Source organism: Lytechinus pictus, chromosome 7 (assembly GCF_037042905.1).
Source record: "Lytechinus pictus isolate F3 Inbred chromosome 7, Lp3.0, whole genome shotgun sequence".
Lineage (NCBI taxonomy): Eukaryota > Metazoa > Echinodermata > Echinoidea > Temnopleuroida > Toxopneustidae > Lytechinus > Lytechinus pictus.
Window position 1 is genome coordinate 11,407,093 of NC_087251.1, and position 19,464 is coordinate 11,426,556.

At 33.7% G+C, this 19,464-nt stretch overlaps 3 protein-coding genes across 6 annotated transcripts in view; 2 read left to right on the plus strand and 1 right to left on the minus strand.

Annotated features, from left to right (window-relative positions):
* The window catches only part of LOC129265524 (kinesin-like protein KIF16B), a 41,979-nt gene extending 34,370 nt beyond the window's left edge, over positions 1 to 7,609 (plus strand). Inside the window, exons 12-14 of the mRNA XM_064101361.1 lie at positions 1,478 to 1,575; positions 2,433 to 2,504; positions 3,338 to 7,609. Of these exons, the coding sequence (XP_063957431.1) occupies positions 1,478 to 1,575; positions 2,433 to 2,504; positions 3,338 to 3,436 (269 nt within the window). The 3' untranslated portion in view covers positions 3,437 to 7,609. The remainder of the gene's footprint in view (positions 1 to 1,477; positions 1,576 to 2,432; positions 2,505 to 3,337) is intronic.
* Positions 4,920 to 13,603, minus strand: LOC129265523 (D(2) dopamine receptor-like). 3 transcript variants are annotated; one of them, XM_064101917.1, is made up of 3 exons: positions 13,203 to 13,603; positions 7,144 to 7,312; positions 4,920 to 6,476 (listed from the first exon to the last, which is right to left on the minus strand). In XM_064101917.1, the coding sequence occupies exons 1-3, from the start codon at positions 13,206 to 13,208 to the stop codon at positions 5,557 to 5,559; spliced, it is 1,095 nt and encodes a 364-aa protein (XP_063957987.1). In that variant the 5' UTR covers positions 13,209 to 13,603; the 3' UTR covers positions 4,920 to 5,556. The 3 variants fall into 3 exon arrangements, with proteins under 3 accessions (XP_063957987.1, XP_063957988.1, XP_063957989.1); XM_064101918.1 differs by having other exon boundaries at positions 5,456 to 6,476; positions 13,332 to 13,408; XM_064101919.1 differs by having other exon boundaries at positions 5,456 to 6,476; positions 7,201 to 7,312; positions 13,203 to 13,291.
* A 2,820-nt stretch (positions 13,604 to 16,423) lies between these two features.
* The window catches only part of LOC129265522 (kinesin-like protein KIF16B), a 30,977-nt gene continuing 27,936 nt past the window's right edge, over positions 16,424 to 19,464 (plus strand). For both annotated transcript variants that reach the window (XM_064101915.1, XM_064101916.1), the window contains exons 1-2: positions 16,424 to 18,019; positions 18,905 to 19,076. In XM_064101915.1, the coding sequence (XP_063957985.1) occupies position 19,076 (1 nt within the window). In that variant the 5' untranslated portion in view covers positions 16,424 to 18,019; positions 18,905 to 19,075. The remainder of the gene's footprint in view (positions 18,020 to 18,904; positions 19,077 to 19,464) is intronic.

Below are 19,464 nucleotides of genomic sequence, written 5' to 3' on the forward strand. Positions count from 1 at the left end.
TCATTTATACCTTGGTAAATGATAAATGCAGATTTGGCATTCTTCTCATTTGTGCTGTGATGCACAATAAGCTTTAGTGGACATTATTGTGCCCCTCTGATGGAGTGTTAAATGGTGGTCTCATTTAAATCCTAGATCCCTCTGCAATCAAGCCAACCTGTATATGTGCACCTCAACCATTCAGTTTTACTAGGATTATACACCTATGCCAACAGGACAGTGGGTCAGCAATATTTGAAATCAGCACCCCAAAATACCTCTTTATGCAACATTTCAGTGCCACAATTCATTTAAAAACTCAGAGATAGTATGAATAAGCAAATAATCACCATTGGTGAAGGTGTTGGGCAAACTATCACTTTCAAGGCAAGCTGGATGTAGCTATTTTTCCGAAGCGAAGCTGAGGAAAGATTGCAGGTACATCCAGCTTGCCAAGGAAGTGACAGTTTGCCTTGTCACCTGAAATCCAGAGGTGATTATATGCTTTATATTCCGCATCGGTATCCACTATAAACGAAGAAACAGATATCAATACGTCTCTCTTAGAATAATTTTGATTCCTTTGAAAAAAATCAATTGAGACGATTATGCTTGTTTTAATGCTAGCGCGTATGTAAACTGTGCACAAGCATCCGAGATCTTGCTCCAGCAAGATGTATTGTGACCTCAGAGGAATTTTACCATTACAACAAAACAATCGAGGCAATGAGCAAAGTGCTTATGTACACTGAACATATGCATTTAGATCTTGCGCGATTTTCACTGCAGGTGATTTAGAATGATGGAACAAAAAAATTGAGTGGCAATGACCTCTTCATTTCGCTTGTATTCAAACTTATTCATAATGCGTTATGACCCTCTGGGCTGAAAATATCAGCAAAACACAAAAGTTCCATCACTGCGAGTGATGATTGATGGGGAAACTACCCTTTATCACATGACTGACTTCTGACCAATCCTATTGCAAGATTCTTAGTATGCAGAATATAATAAGTTTTAACGATTTTATGTGGGGGCCATTGTTTAATTCAAGATGGTGTGGGCAGCAATTCTATTAAATTGTCTTCCCAGAATACCCCCCTTTTGCCAAATTTCACTCTTTCTGCTGTATCACAATATGCACTATAATAAATTAATTTGTAATTCAGTCTCACAACAGTACCAAATCTTAAACTGAAGTATTATTGGATTTGGCTCTCAGACTTGGCTCTTACAATACTTGTGTTTTATGGTCTTTCAGCAACTGTACATACCAGACTGAGTTTTGATTTAATATTCAAGTCATGGAATCGTGTCAGATTTCATTATGTGCTTTGGCACTGTATCGTATGTAACCCAAATAACCAAAAGAATCATGCACGCTTTCTTTTTCATGTAAATTCCAACATATTTTGTAATGATCTATGTTAAATAAAAAAATCTGTAGATATTCTATGATTTGAATATTTCTTTTTTCTTCTTTGCCTGTACTTTCCAGCCATTTCACCTGCTGATGTGAACTATGGAGAAACTCTAAGCACATTACGATACGCAAACAGAGCAAAGAACATCATCAATAAACCTACTATCAATGAGGTATGAAGATTTCAGATTTATGTGTTTCAATCATTAGTAAGAACATTTTAAATCATTGATTTTATTATGATAATGATGAAAAATTTATTAAAAAGTGGGTGGTTCAAGGAGGAGGGGGAGGGGATTGCCAGAGTCAACATTGAAGGAGCAAGTGGGGGAGGGTAGGAGGGTGGGGTTGTGCAAAGTGGAAGGAGGGGTAAAGATGATTGCAGTTTGGGGTGAATCCAATGGGTATTTCAAATAAACTTGATCCCATCCTCTTTTTTCATGAAACTTCATAATTCTCTGCTGAATGATCTGCATTTAAATATAAATATAATGATGTTATTGAAAAAACTAATCTTATGTAGATTATCACTTATTTTTATTTTTTCTGTCACCTATATTGCATTTTTGTTTATGCCAACAATTCAGATTTCTATATATTAATTGTGGACACACATACACCCTGTGGATGATACAAAGAACTGCGAAAGCTTCAAATTGAACCCAAATTTAGATTGATTTAAATCTTATCTCTTAATTCCACAATTTGAATTCAATCTATTACAGTTCTCTGTAAGATAGGAATGAAGGATGCAGAGTTATCTGAAAAGGAAGAAGTCTTTTATTACAATTTTTTTGCTGTCTACTTGAAAGATAATATTCCTAGAATGTGTTTATGTTTACACATCAAATTACATTGTGAATTATTTGGATAGTATTCTTGTTAACTGGTTGGGATTGAATTATGTAATATGCTTTATACACGACCATTGAGTCAAGTAGGCAAATAGTTTAGCAAACAGTTGTTTGAATGAAGAAAGTAGCTTGTCATTGTTGACTGTTTTCATTCTATTCTTGATATCAATTTATAGGATAAAAATGTAAAACTTATCAGAGAACTGAGAGCAGAGATTGCCAGATTAAAGAAGAGACTTGGAACATCAGTGAGTATCTAAATATTTTAAGAAGACATCTAAATTATGACAAACTTAAAAGCTTTTGTTGTGAACTTGGAAGTTATTTTGACAGTTTTTCATACTTCAGAAAAAGAATAATTTCATTCCCGTAGTTTGCAGAGGATTTTCAACTGCATGCAAAACTTGTAAGATTTGAATATTAGTGGACAAAGAAAATACATGCCTGGTGTTTAAGTCATGATTTTGAATTCAAAATTCTAGTTTTTCAGTGATGTATTCAGTTTATTTGTAATTATGTAATAACTCATTAATATGTCACTTTGTTGTGTGCCTGGATATAAATTTATTTGTTGTGCATATTTTATCAACAGTCTTAAAAATATTATTGTTCAATCATTTGAACTAGTTGTTAGGTTGGGCAAACAGTCTATTTTATCAAATTTATGAAATTTTGAATGATATAGTAAAAGATAAAAAACAACACCCTAGTAATGAATGGGAAAGTAAGCAGAAATAATAAGCCAGTTTATATATAATTAATCCCAAATCCAGCTGAAGTAGCCCAATATTGTTATGATTATATTTTTTCTATTAAAGAATTAATTATTAAGGAGTGTCTTTCATCCATACTTTTACTTTGCCACTTTTATTGATTGTTGATAATTAGAAGCACACTGATATTATTTTTCCTAATATTATATCTAATATGTGCAAGTGGCGTGTTCCCTTAATTAACAACTAATAATTTATTGATTAGAGGTAAAAGAGTAGGTTTAGATAGTGTAGCTATGTGATTAGATAGAACCAACTTCTTGAATTTAATTTATATTATTTTCTTTTCCCCCTTAACTCTCCAAAAGGACTTTGACGATCTCCCTATAGGCAATAATATGATGGACAAATTACATGAGAATGAAGAAAGAGTGAGTAATTTTATTGCTATGAATTCAGCAAATTGAGGGTTGATTTGAAAGCATATTTATTCAACTGTTAGTGATGAATCAATTCTGAGTAAATTTCTTGCATCTTCTTTATTTATTTCCTATTCTTTTCTGTAAAGCAATAAGACACGTACATTGGATGACTAGATTATATCATACTGTATATCACCCATCTTCTTTTTGTCTCTCTCTTCTTATCCTCCTCCTCAACCCTCCCCCCCCCCCCTCATCTTCCTCTCCCTTCTCATTATACCTCAAGTCTTGAAGACTTTGCATGTAGATGTACAAGGTTTCTTGCATTCTCTTTTCAGGGAATGTTGTTGGTATAATGGAATCATTGATTTGAATTCCTTTCCTGAATTCAATATGTTACTCTCTCACTATGGTCAGTTGTCTTGTACATAGCAGTAGTACATCATATCTTTATTAGAGATCAAGAATAACAAGAACCAGGCCCTGCATCCTATCAGGTTGGCCGGCAGGTTAAAATTTACATTATTACCAGATACATAACAAACAGTACATTATACATTACAATCATAATACATTATATGCAGATGCCAGATGATATACATATAACAGTAAAAGCACAAATAACGATGTTGTGAACAGCTGCCAATAGCAAAAGTGCAGAGGTTTGCAGTGGTGCGACTACCATGCTACCGGCGCCATGTCCTTTTTTTTTTGGTCAGTTTAACTTTTCTCTTATACATAACTAGTGTTTGCAATAAATATTTCTGATTTCAGAACTGTTCTTTTTCTGAAAAAGAGTTAAACAATTAAGTTTATTTCAATGTCACTGTCTGAAACTATATTCATTTGTAGAGTTTCAAGAAATTAATCTGTCAAATGACTTCTGTCTGTCTCTCAACATGTATTCATTTTGAAACTATATTAATTTGTAGAGTCTCAAGAAATTAATATGTCAAAGGACTTATGTCTGTCTCTCAGCATCAATTGTGACCACCTTTCACAACCATTATTACAGTGATCCTTATATCATGCAAGATGATGTGACCTTGTCATTGTTGCCTGGCCAACAGACAGATGAAATTCCCCAATGTATCATGTTGCAGTACTAGAAATAACATAACTGGGTTTGGGCAAGATGGGGATGGTAAAGTGGAAGGGAGACATTTCTGACTGTACTAGGACATCAGGGGTGTATTTTATGGAGAGTTTTGTCAGTGGTTTTCACTGACTAATTTGCTCTCAGCCAATCAGATGCAAGGATTTCCAGTACCTTTGTACACTGTACATGTGTTGATGAAAGCCACCGAGAGAACTATTTATGAGATGCTCCCTAGGAGAGCATTTGAGGACGTGTTGTGCTAGTGATTTTTTCACATACTGATTTGTGTTCATCCAATCAGATCGAAGGATCACAAGAGCACATGAAAGTTGTCACTGAAAACTCACTGCCAAATTGCTTCATGAAAGCGAGCTGAAAACAAACACAAATTTCATGAAGATGTACATGAATATTTTATTTGGTTTTATTGACAAGTTTAACACAGGCATAAAATTTTACAGCTCAAAATACACTTTCATGTGCTTAAAAGAATACACTTAACATCAATTTGTGTTCCTTAAAAAAAAAAAAAAATAATAATTCCTTTCCTCTTTATCATGTGAAAGTAAATTCTTTTAATTTGAATAAAGCATAGAGATATTTTTTTTATATTACTGTGAAGGAGCATGTTGCTAGAAATATATTTAGTAAATTTTGATTCACTTTGAAACTTTTGTAGTACTTTTATTATATTAACTAGCCATTTAATGAAGTGCATAATTTAAAACCACTGACAGGTAAATTTCATTGAAATTCTCTTTTTGTTTGTAGTAGGAGTAGCTTGAGATATTTGGAAGATTTAGGGAAAGGTCGCATTAAATTGAAATTTTTTTGTAATACTTTCATTAGCTCCGTACCACTTATTATAGTATCCATAGTGTAGACAAATCACAGAATGTATTTGCATGAGGTGAAATAGTGATTTCCTTTTTGCCAAAGACATGAAGCCAATTTAGGGCTCTTTAATGTAAGTAAATTGTAGCTACATACATGTATATCCTGTTGAATTGTGATCTTCTCATTAAATTGATGACCAGCCATAGTTAATCTATTGCTTCAGCCAAAGTTAATCTATTGCTTCAGCCAAATTTTTATCAGGGAAAGTTCTCCTTTCACTAACAGACCCTGAAACTGTCTTAATACCATTTGCACTGTTTTTTCCTAAAGAGGAGCATGGCTTGACTTCTATTGAAGACCGTTCGTCTTTGACAAAACTTGGAAAGTACCTTTTGAGGAATGTTTTTCTAAATGGTGCAAAAGTGATCATATATATAAAGGGGTTCATTGCACTGTTGAATTTGGCCAGGAATTCAAATGTGACGGATAGTTGCCATGGAAACTGATGTCTGGTGATGAGGCCGTAGTGCATCTCGATGGCGAATGGTCCCCAGCATATGAGGAATACGACGATGACCACGAAAATGCGGGCTGTGATGGTGATTTGTCTCCTAGTTTCTTCCAAACTTGTCTTTTCTCTGGCCGTGACCTGGTTCTGAACGTTTATCTTCTGCCCGGCTTTCCAGCTAATGTTTGTGATGCGTAAGCAGCAGTAGAAGATCACTCCCAGCGAAATGTAGAACCCGCACGTCAGTAGAATGATGGTGTAGGGCCTTGTGTTGTTGCTGGTGACATCGATCCCGCAGTTGTAGAAGAATGGCTGGAACTTGATGAAGTGTGATACCGTGACAGAAAACAATGCCATTGCAGATCCGTAGCCCCACGTTAGGAGGAGAAGGGAGAAGACGCGCCTCTTGGAGAAGATCAGTTGATAGCATAAGGGAACAGAAATGCAGACCAAGCGGTCAATACTGATGAGGGCTAGTGAGGTGATGGAGACAATGACCGTGCAGATGGCCGTAGAGGTCATGACCCTACAGAAGAGGTCAGTACTGTACCACTGACCTGTAATCACAACCGGGATGCAGAATGGCAAGTAGAAGATGCCGATGGATAAATCAGCAATGGCAAGGTTGATCAAGCAATAACCTACAAGAATACACACAAGCAGCGAGGTAAATCAAAGTGTAATTGAATTAAGACATACATTTCAGCAAGGACCGTTGCCCTGAAAATGATCTGAGCAAACTGTAGTGTCATAAGAGCATTCTGATTAGGCAAAAGACTGGAGGGGCTAGCTGTTCATAATCCATAGTGGCTTGCCCCTACAATACCTTTTGCTATGAATGTTCTGATACAACCACATTCTACCATATTTCAATTTCAACACCTTGATCAGAAGACATTGTTTTATCCTAAAGTGTTCAACAGATTTATGAAAATCCATTAAAGTGAATTTTTCATATTCACTGTTTGCTTTCATTTCCATATTGGTCATATTAGGCTTAGGGGATGTGCTTTTTTCATACTGTTAATAATGAGGTTTTGTGTGAAATGTCTCGTGCACATTGCAATTTTAATCAACAATTGTAATAATTAGTGTTTCTTTGTTTCATCAAACCACAAAAGCCAGCAATTAGCCATGATACTTATTTTATAGGAAAGCAAAAATTAAAGAAGTTATGAAAATAATATCCTTATTTTTATCCCCTCAGAGTTAACTCAGCATGAAAAGAATTGAGCCTGATTTTCATTCACACTTCCAAATATCCCCTCCTTCATAGGTTTCACTAGAAAGTGGACATAATGTATTTACCTGTTTGGTTGAAGAGACTGGGTGTGGAGACTATTGTAATGATACTCAGTGTATTACCTGTGATGATAACTGTTATGAGGATACAGATCATGATTAGTAGAGGGTAGTTTGGAGCCAAGACTTCCACTGGAGGAACCGTCTCAATTAGAGATGACATTTCAGTAACATTCTGTAGAGGAGATTAAAGTTGTATCGTATTTCATAGAATTCTTTTTCAATACCTGACAAACACAGTCCCAATTCATAATTAAATAAATTTCTTATGATATGGATTTGATGCGAAGATGAAATCAGAAACACTGCTTCAAATCGGTGTACAGCGAGAAACAAAGAGACAGACAGAGAGACAGTGAGAGAGAGGGAGAGAGAGAGATTAAAAGGTGATAAACAGTGAATAATTACAAGAAATATGCAGTGTACTCTGTATTATACCTATATGAAAGAATGAAGAAGAAAATCAACACTGAAAAGTTAAAATAAAAATTGGATATTAAATAAAAATGTTATGAAATTGAAATTTCACTTATTTTTTAACAAACAGTTATGCACAACACATGTAATATGCAAATGAGAGAGTCAATGATTTGCATTTTATTATATGAAATAGAAAATATTTCAATTTTTACAGATTTGACAATAAGGAAGCATCTTCATTGAATCCATCAATATAGGTTGATTGAATATGAAAATTAAAATAAGAACCCATATTTCATTGTTCAAAATATTAATCTGAATTAGAAATCCTTCATAAATTCATTTTGCTCTATCGATCGTGGGCCTGGCAGCCATTGTGCAGCGTCAGATGGACAGTGCTCTATCCCTTCAATCATTGAATGCCAAAAAGGGTAGCAACAACTCATTTAACGTCTATTTGGTCTGATTCGGCTGGGGCTTGGACTCCCGACCTCCCTATTGTGCGACAGACTCTCTACCAACTGAGCCAATACGTAATGACATTCCCATATATTCAAAGTGGAACCAATCCTGTTTCACATTATAATGAGGAAAGATTTGAGACATTTCAAATTTCATACTGGCAAGGTTGTGCATTTAACTTTAAAATTGTGAAAGTAAGTGAAACTTCAAAATGTCATATCTTTTTATTTCATATCTGATTTGATGAATTTCTCTTTTCATGCAGATCAAATTTTTTTTGGTTTGGACTTGCCCTTTAAGTACATAATGATTGTTCAAGTTCATGCCGTTGTGATGGCCCTGCTATGTCACTGGACCAGCTGCGAAATGCATATTTAAAGTTCAAATGATAGATCATATTTTCGCTGATGATAAAAGGAATGCATACATTATAAAAAATATATTGTATTACCGACAAATGCCATGTCAACATGCATGTACATTTTCTGTTTGACTTTTAACTATTTATCCCTTTTACATATCAAAGTATATTAATTTCTTGTTTGAAATAGATTCATGGAATGAAAGCATAAAATGGTTAAAGTGGATATATCTCCATTTTTCTACATGTGAAATTTGATTACTGAAGCTATTAAAGGTGAAAATGTAAATTTGAACAGGATTGGATATCAGACAAGGAAATTAAATATGTGTACTGTAAAAAATAATATGTTTAGATATCTGGCAACTATAACACAAAGCCCATCTATTGATAGCACATAATGATCAGTGCAATAATCATAATGATACATGTATTGACATCTGAAGATTCCAACAACGTGGTAAAGAAGAGATAACAACTAAAAAATTAGAGCAATTGAGGATAGACCAACATTTACAGAAATCAAATCTTCATAATAAGGTTTTAGTAAGATTTTGAAGCAACCAACAGAGGAAATGATCTTGGAAGTGTGTTTCCATAGGAATTGTCTGCTATATTATAATGATGTATTCTAAGAATGGTGAGATTGTGCTATATCAAGTAGAGATGGATTGGAAGGATACAGATTTCCACATACTAAGAATCTCGCTATATAATTGGTCATAAGTCAGGCATGTATTAGTTTCCCCATAAATCATAACACTCAGTGATGACACTTTTATGTTTGGCTGATAACTTAGCACAAATAGTCTGAAAACAATGTGTTATGGATGATTTAGACTATGCGAGACTACTGAGTGAGATTATAGACACCACATTTCTAGTGGGAGCGGCAGCATTTCCAACATTGAAATCTTAACCAAGGTTAAGTTTTTGAAATGTCATCACATCTGTTAAAGTGCAAGGACTTATTCTTTAAAACGTAGACCTTTGGTTTTTATTTTCAAATAATTTTTCATTCTCCAGTTTTGAATAATTATTCATTTACATTTTTTCATATTCAGTGAAGCATGTATATAGGAGTATCATGTATCAGCCATCATGTGAGTAAAATTTCAGGTAATTTGGCTAAGGTCAAAGGTCATTTTAGGTCTAAAATCTAGATGAAAATTTATGTTTTGTCCTAGATGGTTATATCCACTCATTTCCTTTTTTCCATTTAGCTTTTCTGTCAAGTATTTGTTGCATATGTACATACAGCAAGGCTCCACATTAACTTTTATTGGTGGTGGCTCGTTCGGGCCACCAAAACCATCAAATAATTTTTTTTGGTGGCCCGATATTAAAGTTTGGTGGCCCGAAAAATATAAAGAAAAACATTAAAAATTAATAAAACAAACTTCTGAAATATTAATTCTGCAGCCACTACCACTAAGTTACTTTCACTTTATACATCTTGTATGTAAACCTTGTTTGCTGTTATTTTACTTTGCTAATTGATAATTGTTTCTATCGTTGTAAAAATGAAATGATTGAAAGTGAATAAATGAATTGTATTGTTTGCAGGTTGTGTGGACTTTTTTTTAAATCTCTGTATAGAGATAATGGTAAAGTAAATAAATAGTGCATAGCAAACTCAGATAGATACATAGTACAAAACAATGGTTTTTCCTTCCTTCCTCTTTGAATCCTAAAACCTAGATTATGCATGCCCCAAATCCAGTTTATTTCTGTTTTCTCTTTTGCAGCATATTAAAGGAGAAAATCACAGAAAAATATGCTGCAAAATTAGAACAATGCATAAAAGGGGGAAACAAACGAAAAAAATTTTCAAAAATTATATAACAAAAAGAAAACAAAAATAATAAAAGAAATTAGTGAAATAAAACAAAAGAAAGAAAATGAAGAAAGAAAAAAACAAAGTCAAAGAACAGGGGGAAAAAAAGAAAAAAAGAAAAGAAAAAAATTAGAGAGAAAAAAGAAAAGAAAATGAAAGAAAAATTAATAAAACAAAGTTAATATAAAAATGGGGAAAAGGGGAAAATTAAGAAGCCATTACATATATTTTTTAACAGCTGTGGCGACAGTCTATTCTGACTGGAATATAATTAAAAGCCAAGCAAATAATTTTCACTTACCTTTTGGGAATGGCACATTTTTATTTTTATATCCTTTAGTTTGTATTATTTTATTTTCAGTAGAAACGTGTTTTTTTAATCAGGCATATTCGATGGGAAGGGGTATAAATGGTTTAACCACTGTCAAAAAAAAAAATGAAAGACAAAAAAAAAGAAAACGGCAAAAACTATATCTGTAAAAAGTGTGAGAATAGTCCTTCCCTATATTTGCCAAAATGTTGGGGAAAAAAATCACATTTCATATCAATGAAATGCCTTCCCAAAGTATTTACTTTCTCAAGAGTGGTTTAAGAAGTCATTTATAAACAAGAAAGAAAGAAAAGAAAATACACAGCTTCGAAAGAAACCAAGTATCAACATACATACAAATGCACATGTGGGACTGTGATGTACTTGCCTATGTGTTTTTATGTGTATTAATTCATGTGGAAATCGGTCTTTTTGAGTCAAAAGAGAGGTCATAATTCCTCTTCTTAATACTTGCAAATAATCAAGGTACACCAGATTTTCGTAATATAGACTGTAGAATTGCATTTCATTGGTGTAAAAGGTGACTTTGACTTAGATTTTCAAAGTTCTGTGGAAGATTTCTCAGCAGCAACATTTTTTATCGCAGCTCCCTGAGTCTGAATAGGCTGAGCTAGATCTAGAGCACAGCTGTATGCAGGGGCTTCATGCAAAGCTCACGCCAGCCGGCCGGCGCGGCTGGCTGGATAATAGCTACTGTAGGCTATAGCTGCAGGCCTAATATGCAAACTTTGTGTGTGTGTATTTGTGTGTAGATCAACAAAAAGGGCGCATGACAAACTGGCTTGCAATTTGAGCTGTAGAAAGTTGATAAATGCGTGCAAAAATGGGAGAAAAATTGCGCTACTTTGAAAATTATTGGTTGCCCGATTCGGGCCACCAAAACTTAACATTTTATCAATAATGGTTGCCCGAGGTGAATTTTTGGTGGCCCCGGGCCACCGGGCCACCGCTAATGTCGAGCCTTGATGACATACATGTACATGTTTTCATATACATGTAAATGTTAGATCAATATTTCTATAGGGCACATATTATATCACAAATTGGGAAAATTAAACAAGTGCTTCTGATTTCATCAAATCCATATAAGAAATTTATCTAATTATAAATTGGGACTATGTCAGGTATTTGCAACTATAAGTCACTTTTCAACCAAACTTGGATTGTAGATGTAATTAGGTGACTCACATGTTATGGTGCAGTCGCAGGTCACCTGTAAAGGTAAAAGGTCATTTTGAGGTCAACGTTAAAGTTTAAGTGCAAGGCACTGGTAATACACATAATCTGCAACTGTAAGTCACTTTTCACCCATAATAAGAAGAAACATATTAATGAATATCTAGCAACAACAAAAAAACAATTGACTTAAGGCAGAGTTATGAATTTTTTTTTTTAGTTATTTAATGTCACTGTGAGCAGCTCCGCTACTTTTTAATGATAAAAGTCAATTTGTTGCCATTTTAAATGGTTTACAATGATTGAATAAGTATTCCCTTTATTTGTCCAAACATGATGAGGATAGTGTGTCTTATGAATTGAATTGATTGGTAAGATCATTTTCAGTTTTCAAGAAATGTCACTTTATGAATTCATGTGATGAAACTACATTCATAATGAAAAGAACCTTTTCTTGTATTTTCTCTTTGCATTTTATTTCTGTTCAAATTTTAGCAATTTCATTTTTTTATTTTAAGAATGCCACTGCCAGAACATTTAAAATGTTCACAAAATACCTATTTGATGAACAAAATTGAGCCATATGAATTTTTTTCTTAAAATGAATATTTGATTTCATAATGAAAATATAACTTTCATAAACTTTAATTGATTACCAGCCTTAAGTTTGAAGGGGTACCCCAGGCTGAAGTTAATATGATTTGAACAGATAAAGAAAAATCAGACAAACAAAACACTGAAAATTTGATCAAAATCGATGAATGACTAAGTTATGACATTTTAAAGTTTTACATTATTCCGGTGAAACAGTTCTAGACATGTCTTCATGATTATTCAGTTAGCAAATTGATGATGTCATATCCCCACTTGTTAGACTATTGTATTTTATTATATGAAATTAGGTTCATTCAAAGTTTTTCCTGCAAGAACTAAAAAAAATGGATTGACAACTGATTTAGTGCATTAGATATTCATTGCTGCAACTTATTTCATTATAAGGGAGACAAATTATGCACACATGTATGAAATAATGAAACATTTATGATTTCATGTAATAACATAAGAAAAAGGAAATTGGGGATGTATCATCATCAGCCCACCTAAGGAATATTCATGACGATGTGCATATAACTGTTTTCACAAAATATTGATAAATTTTAAAATTCAATAACTTTTTTTATTTCTTATCAGATTTTGATAAAATTTTCAACATTTTGCTCTGTGAATCTAACTCTATTTATTCAGATATAAATGTTTTCAACCCGGAGTACCCTTTAACTTTGAAATGGCATACTGTAAGTAGTAAGACACCTGGAGAAAAGCCAAAGCAGCATTCTTTGCTTCCTAAGCGTCTTTTCATCACTAATCCGCAGAAGACGCATAGCACATTTATAGCTGTGGAATTCCTGCTAAAAAGATGCAACACAGACTTATTTTAGTTTAGGTAAGGGGGTTCTAGAGCAAGAATATTATCTTACCTCCATTGATCTTCCAGACAAGGGCTCGACACTGAGAAATTAATGAAGACAAATGTTGAAGTTTCTTCCAATGAACATAATAATCCTATTAATTAGAAGACATGTGAGTAACAGATTTAAGCAAATTACGTTTATATTTGATATTTCTGTAATACTGAAACATGTATGTTTCAGACCTGGTCACTGCTGTATGGGATGATGGGCCTTCTACACAAGTCTCATCAACCAGGTCATATTAAATGGACACAACTTATCCACAATAAAATGTCTCGAGTTCTTCTTTCCCAAGTTCATTAGATAATAGACAGAAACTCTTGGCTTGGGTAGCTGCTGATACCCTTCCAATTCACACACCTTCTCAATGAGCTGGGTAAAGGAAGATCTATTGTTTATAGAATGAAGGTGCATGATGGAAGAATGATCAGCTCTTTGATTGGATAATAGCAGGCTTAGCACATGATCCAGTGAATAGCCAACAGCCAATCAGAGCACAGAAGGAGTGGGTGGCAAAATAGTTGAGAGTATCCCATGCATAGTGTGTGTTGGGGAATGAAATCAGGAAAATTCTATTTTCAGTAGCAATGCATCTTCTGTTAATCATTTTCTTTGTCACTTTGCAGTGCAAGTCACCATTAATTGATAGTTTAATAAATTAATTTCTGCTGCTTCCTTTTGTTTTTGTCTTATCTTAATGTAATTGTTAATGAAAATATTTATCATGTAAATTGATTTACATGCAATGTTTGGTTAATATTTTGGTGATTGTTTTGTTATAGTGTTATTATGATATTGATTGTTTGAATGATTGATTAATGAATGATTATTTTCTTATTTATGCACATTCATTTACTTATCTATTCAATTAATTGATCAAATGATTGATTGATTGTAGAAGTTACTGAGAACTCATTTATATATTCACCTACATGTACTTATTCGCATTTTAAAAACTTATTTATTCAACTTATTCATTAGCGTATTTCTTTATCTACATGTATGTGCTGTGTATGTTGTATATTTGTCCACAGGATGTATCCATTCATTTTAATGTTTAATGATGTATTAAAGATTATCTAGGTTACAATAAGAATCCCCTACCAATAGCAAGTTACCTATGGCTATGAAGACAGATACCTGAAGGTAACACAATAGGTGAATCTTCTCCTCTATCGAGTAAAATTCAACATTTGCAGGTTGTTTTTCTATCCATCATTATAATGACACAAGTTGGCCATTTCCCATTTCCATTTGACATCACTGATTTGCTGCGAGGAGGAAAATGATTTTCAAACCCCACTTTGATGTCCGGAGATAACTGTCGTGCTGTTTACAGGTTTAATTTTTTTTTTTCATTTGAAGGGTGTTGATACAGTTTTTTGGAGGTTAGGGGCTTTCACACGTGCCCTGTTAGAAAAAAAATGGTATTTTGTAGTGTGAAAGCAAATAGGATATCAGCAGTATGAAAGTGAACTATCCCATCTGCAAGATGAACATATAATGTTATCCACGACCACAAACATGAATATCTCAATGCTTGCTCATGACAATCTCAGGGGGCTGTTTCATAAAGATGTTCATAAGTTAAGAGCGACTTTAAGAACGACTGCCGAACCTTTCTTATGCGCTAAGTAATCACCATTGAACATTTAATGGTAAAAATTATTTACCATAAGAAAGGATCACCAGTCGTTTTTAAAGTCGCTCGTAACTTACGAACAGCTGGTACTTTACCAAAAGTCAAAGCCACATCATTCTCACTGAAATCTTGCAAGCACTTTTATTTCATTGGGAATTCTGACATTTCATCAATGACAAAGAAATTAACAAGCTGGAAAGTTACTATGAAAAGATGCTTTGTACCTTTTAGCAGGATTCCTTGCTAAAAGATATGACATAGACTTATTATTTTGAAGTCAAACTAGTTCTTGTAATTTTACAGGTATTTTACTTGATATGGTAGGTCTGAATGTACCCCATGTGATGCCATGAGTTAATTATCATGCTGGTTTTTGGTTTCATTTTGGGAATGTCGATGGTGTTTTCATGAGATTGCCATGGTTATCATCTAAATGTCTGGAATCTTCCATGGTGAAGTACTGGTCAACTGAAATAAACACTGGTTTTCATTCAGTTGCAGAGAAATTTAATGGAGGACTGACCGGATGGTGTTGTAAGCCAAGTAGTTGATTATTTAAACCAAAGTTGGATCATGATGATGCAGATTTATTTACACAAATTTTCATTCAGCGATATCAGAAAAGTCTGAGCATACATGTTCATAAGAGTGGAGTGGCAAATTATTGTCGACACATTATAGTGGTTAACCCCTCCAATCCTTTGTGTACTCAGTGTTTTGGTGACATTTATATATGCCACAATAAGAATGAGATTGATATATAAAGTCACACCTTGTTTATCATCAACCAAATAATGGACCCAGGAAGTAATTCCTATTCTAGCCCTTCATTAGGTAAAGAATTAATGTTCAAATCTGCTTCTTTTGACCCATTAAATGTATGAGAAAAAAGCAAAGTTCTTTTAATCTTTTATAATATTTATTACAAATATAAACAGAATAATTATATAATGCTGATTTTTTAAAGATATTTTGAGCTTAAAGGACAAGTCCAACCCAACAAAAAGTTGATTGGGATAAAAAGAGAAAAATCCAACAAGTATAGCACTGAAAATTTCATCAAAATCGGATGTAAAATAAGAAAGTTATGACATTTTAAAATTTCGCTTAATTTCACAAAATAGTTATATACACATCCTGGTCGGTATGCAAATGAGGGAACTGATGACATCACTCATTCACTATTTCTTTTGTATTTTATTATATGAAATATGAAATATTTTGATTTTCTCATCATTGTCATGTGAAATGAAGTTTCATTCCTCCCTGAACTGGTGGAATTCCATTATTTTAACATTTTGTGCTTCAGGCAAGGAGGTCCTAATCGTCAAATTCGCAAAAATTGAAATATTGTATAATTCAAACAATAAAAAACATAAGAAATAGTGAGTGAGTGACATCATCGACTCTCTCATTTGGATGTAACTGGCTCGTTCATATAACTATTTTGTTAAAAATAAGCGAAACTTTGAAATGTCATAACTTTCTTATTTTACATCCGATTTTGATGAAATTTTCAGCATTGTGCTTGTCTGATTTTTCTCTATTGATTCAAATCAACATTTTTGTGAGGTGGACTTGACCTTTAAGCAATATTTTCTTCTCACAAATATTTTGGGAGGATTTGCTGCTTGTGTCATTTTACAGGTGAACTTTTTCATTTTTTTATTTGACCCAAACCTTGCCTTCATTCTTGGTTTCCTTGTTCACTGAATTATTGCAAGTGAAAAAGAAAAATAATCAATCACATCCTGAAAGAAACTCATTAATTTGATAGTCATTCTTCTATGATCTCTCTCTCTCTCTCTCTCTTCCTCTTTCAGAAAATAATTACAAAAAGAGAGAGGGTAACATTGGGAGAATAGAGAAATAGAGAGGGATGTTGGTGAATATTATCATATAAAATCTGCATAGAGTGTCCATGGAGTATTCATTTGAAAACTAATTGAGTAATTGTTTACATGTATTTCCCGATCATCGAACATTCAAATGATTTTACCTCCGAATAATCCCACATTATGATTGATCTTTCAAATCTTCTTTGTAATTCTATACTATCTGCGTACTTCAGAAAACAAAATTCTTTCTCTTCTCTTAGTTAAAAGCTTCCTCTCTGACTCAAGAAACCAATTAGACAAGAAAAAAAATTAGCTGCGATTACAATGCCACCAAGAGTGCTTGTTGGTAATTGACTCTAGTTTTCATCTTTTGAAGAAAAAAAAAACACTTATTGTGATTGTATATTTGAAGTCGATTGTGTTGTCACTCTAAAAGAGTAAGTTTTATTGAAAATTTCTTACTGGAATTCAAAATTTCCAAATTGTTTACTATATCTTTTGTCATCATATCAGGAGGGGGGAAGGGGTTTCCCAGTTGCATGCAGTATTTATTGTATCACCACATTGGTTAAATCATGCCAATGTCATGTGATCTGACGTGATCTAAAATCGGGAGTATTGTCTGAGTCTTTGTGAAACACTCCCCTTTTCAGGGCCCTCTGACATAAAAGGTAAATTCAATGGTAAAATTCATCATAACTAATTATATGGTAAGCTATAAAAGAGGAGCTATCAGTTCTAAACATTTATTAATCATAAGACTAATTTTATGATTGATTACATTAATATTTAATGTAAAAATCAATTGTACAATCTTACTAATTTAGTTTGATGTTTCCCAGGTTGATAAAACATACACAATAACAGATTATAACACAATTTATCTGTTATCACAGTTAAATTCAATTCCTCAAGCTCATATAAATTAATTTCAGTAATACTGATAGGTTTTACATACCTGTATTTTTCATAATCGCTTGTAGATTTGCAGAATATGTCTAGAACAGCGGTGTTCACGAATGGAAGGTCTAAGAAAGCAATGAAGCTTCCATTAAAGTATAAAAGAGTTGCATGTTCAAGTGATATTTAGATTGTCATTAATGTAATATATCTTTCTCATCTACATCCAACTTGTTTTATACATCTAGTAACCTAGAAACATTATCTATACTGATAGTTCTTCTGTCTCCTTTTTGAATAAAATTCTTCCTTTATGCATCTCTTTAGTTTTATTAGCCAATACAGTCATGTTAAAATACTTTTTGTATTTTTTGTTCTTATAGGTGAAAGTCCTGACTAAAGAGTGGGCTTCCAAGTGGAAGGAAACACAGAACCTTCTTGAGGTATTTAATTTATTTAAAAAAAAATTGTTTCAATATTTGCCGTGGAAGGAGTATCAGCTAGATATTTGGTGGTGTTTCATGAAAAAAACTCTAATTACAAATTTCACTTAAATTCTCTGATGGTGTGTTACGTATTACATTGATTACTACATTGTTGAGAATAAGCCTATGTGCTGCGTATTAATCAATGAGATGATACATTAGATATCAGGAATACATTGTCTCTAAAGCATTTCTGTTACGAATACATTGGATGTGAATCATTTCTTATAGTCATATTTAAATCTTTGTAAAACACCCCCTTGAACTAATGAAACATTTCAAGATTCTTTGCACAGAATGCAATATTTTGATGGCATGGCCGCACAGTAGATGCCATCTACCAGTTACTGAATAAATCCGGTACTCCTTTAAAATTCTTGCTGCCAAAGTGTTACCCAAAGAATGAATACATTGTAAGTTCAACTTTAATATGCTTGGAGATATCTTTCCAATAAATATAGTTATCATAGTATATGTTGCACCTGGGATCCTTTTCATAAAGATTTACAACTATGGTAACCTTGCCTTTATTGTAAATACCACAGAAAGCTAGATTGTGATTGGCTGCTGAGCCCAGTTACCATGGTAAAGTTACCATATCTGTAACTTTTTATGAAACATCCCCCCCTCGATTACCTCCATATTTGTGCTGCTGCGGTAGCTAGCAGTGCACGGCAAAGTGTTATGACACAATGAAATGTCAAAGGTTTTGACCGAGTAATTTTTAAAAATCTTTCCCAGTGCATAAGTGTCAAATTCCTATGAAATTTAATTCTTGACAGTCTTTGAAATAATATTCAGATTCCCACCTGCATGACCCTAACTAACTTTTCCTGATCACAGGAACGGACGCTAGCCCTGAGGTCAGAAGGTGTCGGGGTGGTGCTGGACTCGGAGCTTCCTCATCTGAGTGTGATTGATGATGATCCGTTGAGTACTGGTCTTAAGCTCTACCATATCAAGGAAGGAACCACCACTGTAGGTCACCAAGATGCTGATAATAAATGTGATATCAGTAAGTCAGTCAGTCATCCAGGTTTCATGTCCCTGACTACGGGGGCAGCCAGATTCACCTTGCACTGTCAGAGTTCACCCTCTCTCTCTCTCCACTGTTCAGTGCATCCTCCTCCCTCAACCTAACCATCCTCCTTTCCTCCACCACCTGCTTCTTCCATGTCCACTTCAGTCATCTCCTTCCCCTCTAACCAGCCACCTTGAACTCAACCACCCTTCTCTAAACATGATCATTATCCCTCCTGAACACATCTCCATACCTACATATTGAAAAAGTGCACAATGGAATCTGTCATGTTGTTATGACGTTGACACAAAACCCATATTAGTCAGACTTTCAGGCATCATTGTATGAATTTCACTGAAATTTACTCAAAGTGCACCTTTAA

Coding starts and splice junctions, on each gene's coding strand:
- LOC129265523 (XM_064101917.1), bottom strand. Junction 6,477..7,143: donor CAGTCTCTTCAACCAAACAG/GTAAATACATTA, acceptor GTATTCTTGTAG/GTTATTGCTTGATCAACCTT.